Below are 4,663 nucleotides of genomic sequence, written 5' to 3' on the forward strand. Positions count from 1 at the left end.
GAAAACCTTAAGTTTGGTTGAATAAAAACTAAATTCAAATGTAAATAAACAAAAGACAAGAATATATTTTTCAAAGAGAAAAAAAAAAAAATATATATAGCCATCATGTCCAACCTTTTTGGCTGTCAATGACGAAGTTGCCCTCCTCGTTTCCTGTGGTAATCCGATATGTGATCCCATCCCCATCAGGGTCCTTTGCCAGCACCGTGGCAACAAGTGTGTTGGGGCCTGCATCCTCTGAGACGAATGTCCGATATCTGATAAAAAACATCAAAACAACAACACAATTACCACCTCACCTACACTTCTCTGCGGGAGGACATATCCTGACACACACCTGTAAAGGTGAAAATGAGACAAATTCAATGTTTGGCATTTTATCAAATGTACTCCAACCAATTTATGATCGACCAGTAGTTAAATGTGTCACCTTGAACCAAAGTGCTTATCTGGACACACAGGAAACAATATTGACGCACATACAGTATGTATCACATTTGTTACACGCAAACCTATTTATATACCAACCGAATGCTCCAGTATTTTTCCATCACTAGACATTATATCATTTTTACTCAAGTGTACTTATAATCAGATGATCTGGCAAAAAAACACAAACATCACTCATTTTGTAAGTTGCTGTAAAAAAAAAAAAACAACAAGAAAACAACTGGAAAACAGACTTACAAGAAATAGCTGAAGAAAAAGAGGACGAACAAGAAAAAAAGGGAAGAAAACAGTTTGAAGGTGTCAGGAATTAAAACCAGTTGTTTAATTCCTTCAGCCTGACAACATGTCATGTCTTTGTTTAGGCTGCAAAGTGAAAGCTGGACCAGTGTTTATGTTGCAATCCAAGACCAAAGGGAACTCCATCAAATGTTTACATCTGCAAGTACATGAGGTCTAACTTTGAGCCTATGTAAGTGGTTCTCAGTGGTGATCTCCAGCATACTGAATCGAAAGTATGCAGCAGAAATATACTCTGTGTCACATACAATGTGAGAAATCTGTTTTCTGTTTCCCCTATTTAATGTTATACCAGCCAGTTAACAGCTTATTCTGTCAGCACCTCGTGCTAATCAGTCCCCGAACAGATGCAAAGAATATCAAGCAGCAGAGTCCAGAGGCGCAACATTCACAGCTACTGCAGGGCACTAAGAAAAATTAATAATCACAAGTTCACCTTTAGGTACAATTCTAATAACCATCACGTAGCTAGCATGAGATAGAAAGCCAGACACAGACTTCTGGTTCCCTACACGACATCCTCCTCCATCACACCTTCCGTCCCAGAGGACCTGCAATCTAACAACTTTGAACTGATAGGGTGTGAACACTGGTCAGGGTGGTAGTGGTACAAACTAGCTTCCATTTCCTGTGATATTCCCACAGTTAAACCAGACACAGTAGGTAGAAGTAATTCTCCAAACAGCACTAACGTTCTTGGTTGTGTTGTCCTATAGGATAGTGATGTGGACCAATGGTTAATAATTGCTGACTACTACTCCAATTTTAAGAGTGTGTATGACTTTTGCTTGCATCTAACTCAGTGGACATCGAACAGAGAAGATGAAAATATCCCAAATTCTACAGTTCTGTATAAGTGATCCATTCTTGAGAAATGTAAAATAGAAGCAGCTATATCATGAACTTGTGTACAGAAAAAGCATTCAGACTAGTGGTGGTGTTAGTCCAGATTTTGGTCAGGTGCGTCCTACTTGCTTCGATCATCCCTGAGATGTGTCTTGAACTTGATTAGATTCCATGTACATAATTTACAAAGAAACACAACTATTAGATCCCATAATCTACATAGTGAGTGAAGACAAGATGCCAAGAAATGAAGTCCCAGGAACTCCATGTGCACCTCTGTGAATACATTTCAGTGAGGCATAGATGAGTAAAACACTATGAAACCATTTCTAAAGCTCTGAGTGTTCCCACGAGCACAGTGGCCTCAAAAATTGTGAATTTGAAAAGACACCAAGACTCTTCATAGAGCTGGTTGTCTGGCACTACTCTAAAAAGTAGGTCCTCGGTCAGGCTGGCGGCCAGGAGCCCAAAAGTCATGCTAACAGAACTTCAGAGGTTCTCTGCAGAGATGGGAGTACCTGACGAAAAGACAACCCTCTCAGCAGTCCTCCATCTGTCAGACCTCTGAGTGAAACGCAAATGATAACATTCGTGGAGTTTAGCAAACTGAACTTAAAGGACTCTGACAAAAAAAAAAAGCACAATAAAAAGAAATCTCTTATTTGATGTTTCCTTTTTGGACAGGACTCCAAGAAATGTATCTAAGCAAGTAAATGTGAGTTAGGGACCCTTTAAGAAGCCACTCTGTTGGGCATCAGGTTTTTGACCATGTTGACATGTCTGTATGTTGTTTGTTATATGCTGGAGGACACATCTGAGCGAAACAGGCAAACAACAACATTGCTGAGCATCTTTACCTTCAAACTGCAGAGTCCTGATGACAATTAAAGTCTCAGAAACACAGATTTAGACAGCCATGATTCTTATGTATCAAACCTAAGGAACCAATCCTGTCAGCCTCACTCCCCTGGTTGACAAGATTGGTTGTATCTTTATTCTTTAAATTTGAGTCCCAGCTAAAATATGCAAGGTTGACCTAATCCAATATTACAATTTGATATTATGTTTTAGCAAAGTTGTAGGCGAGCTAATGTGCTTTAGCTACAACAAACAGTGGGGTTATGGGTAGAGAGGAAGGTGCAGACTAAAAGATCTACTCTTTTTGCTGTCATTTATCAATGACTCATTGCCTGGCCACATGTGCGTGCACTTTCAGAATGCAGGTCTAGTAACTCTGGCAGCCTGAGTTAAAAATATATCTGCCTGTCACCTTAGCAATAGCAACTATTCATTTTTCGCTGAAAACAAGGTACTCTTGTTAGGCATTGAACACTGATCATATTCTGTCACTGCAGTCTTCCTGCCCCACAACTGTTGGACTAGTTCTGCCTTGGACTATTACTGATGTGCCACTCATTTGTGTTGCCGCATTTGAGTAATTTCAGCTCATACTCTGCAAACAGTGCACTTCCCCTCAAATCAATACCTAAGTCAGTAAGGCAAGACACTGTGCTGTGTTTCTTTATTATGTAGTTTCTCTAAGAGTACATAGGGGGCATTGATCAAACGGCTTCCACTTGTGGTCTGAGGAAGCTATTTGAAAGATCATTAGATAATTACTTGTATTTATCTCACCTGAAAGCAAGAGAGAACTAAGGCCTCCTTGTGCATTTCTGTCTGCAATTTGATGCCAAAATTACAGATGCTGTCTGTGTGGTTGAATTTATGCATGACTCTTTCACAAGGGCTACTAAGCCTCTTTTGTCTGACTCCCCAAATTGACTCTACTTCTGCATTACGGATGCAGACAGAGTAATCATTATAGATTCAAATGGAGTAGGCTTACAATTAGGCTTATGATTACAACAAGCCTGAAATGGCAACAATAGCTAATGTTGGCTTGTAACTGTGCAGCACGTAAACTTTTTAAAACTTCCACCATTTACAACAGTGATAAAACAATCTGATGACTAATTAATTACACAAAGAACAGGAAATTAATCATATGAATATACTTAGAAACTGACTAGGTTTTAAAGTTGTAGTGTACATCTATACAGTAAATTCACAGCAAATGTGAACATTTTCCAGTTCCAGGTTCTCAAAAGTGAGGTTTAGCAGATTTAGTTGTGTATATTGAGAACTGAATATTTCTAGGGATGAGACTTTTGGTTTGAAGAGATATTTTAGGAACCTGGAGAACGGTATTGTATTTGTTTTCTGATGTTTTAAATCACTATTTTATTCTAGATTACACAAATGGTACCTCACAGAACCATCTTAGTGCCTTCTTCGACAATGTGGACATTCTCTTGCACACATCTCAAAAAGTCAGTTGGTGTTAAGGGTGTAAGACTACACTGACCTAAATCCTAAACACAGGAAATTCTCAGTGGCTGAGGGTCAGTTTTTACCTCTGTCATCTACAGGGTTTCTCAGAGATTTATTCTGAGCTAAGTTGTATTCTGTCAGCATGCTTCTATTTGAATACATTATTAGGAGATCTAAGATCTACTATCAATTCTATGCTGATGATGCACACCTATTACTCCCACTAAAATCTGGGGATTCCTTACAGCCTGTCCTGAACTTCTGAAAACATTAAAAGCGGAATGGCAAATTATTTCCTTTTGCTAAACCTTAACAAAACTAAACACCTTTGGTCCAAGTCCAAATGTTATCCAACCAGTAAGCTAGGCCACATCATCCTGTATGTGACGTTACATCACACTAATCAGCTATGTTGTTCAAAATGGTTGTTATCAGTTCAAAACAATGTCCAAACTCAAGCCAATTTTTCTTTTCATGATATGGAAGAAAAAGAAAAAGAAAAAGAAAAAAAAAAAAAATAGAAATGCTGCTGTTATTATTTTGACAGTTTTTATGAACTTGCCTGCCTATTTTAGAATTCTGTTGAAGACCTTGCTGATTGCTTTCATGACTCATTCTAGCCATGCTCCATCTTGTACCACAGAACTTAAAAGGTCATAAACAAGATGTTCCCTCGAAATGTATGAAAATAAATGAGTAAAGAAGAATTCAGATGCCAGCGCATCAGCAATAAAGGTAA

The 4,663-nt window shown here is 38.5% G+C and overlaps 1 protein-coding gene across 1 annotated transcript in view; it reads right to left on the minus strand.

The window, feature by feature from the left end:
• Positions 1 to 4,663, minus strand: part of LOC103355413 (neural-cadherin-like) — a gene marked incomplete at its 3' end in the record, with an annotated part of 205,800 nt that overhangs the window by 60,660 nt on the left and 140,477 nt on the right. Inside the window, exon 8 of the mRNA XM_008279205.1 lies at positions 115 to 257. Coding sequence (XP_008277427.1) covers positions 115 to 257 — 143 coding nt within the window. The remainder of the gene's footprint in view (positions 1 to 114; positions 258 to 4,663) is intronic.

The sequence above is a fragment of the Stegastes partitus genome, unplaced genomic scaffold, assembly GCF_000690725.1.
Source record: "Stegastes partitus isolate 25-593 unplaced genomic scaffold, Stegastes_partitus-1.0.2 Scaffold147, whole genome shotgun sequence".
NCBI lineage: Eukaryota > Metazoa > Chordata > Actinopteri > Pomacentridae > Stegastes > Stegastes partitus.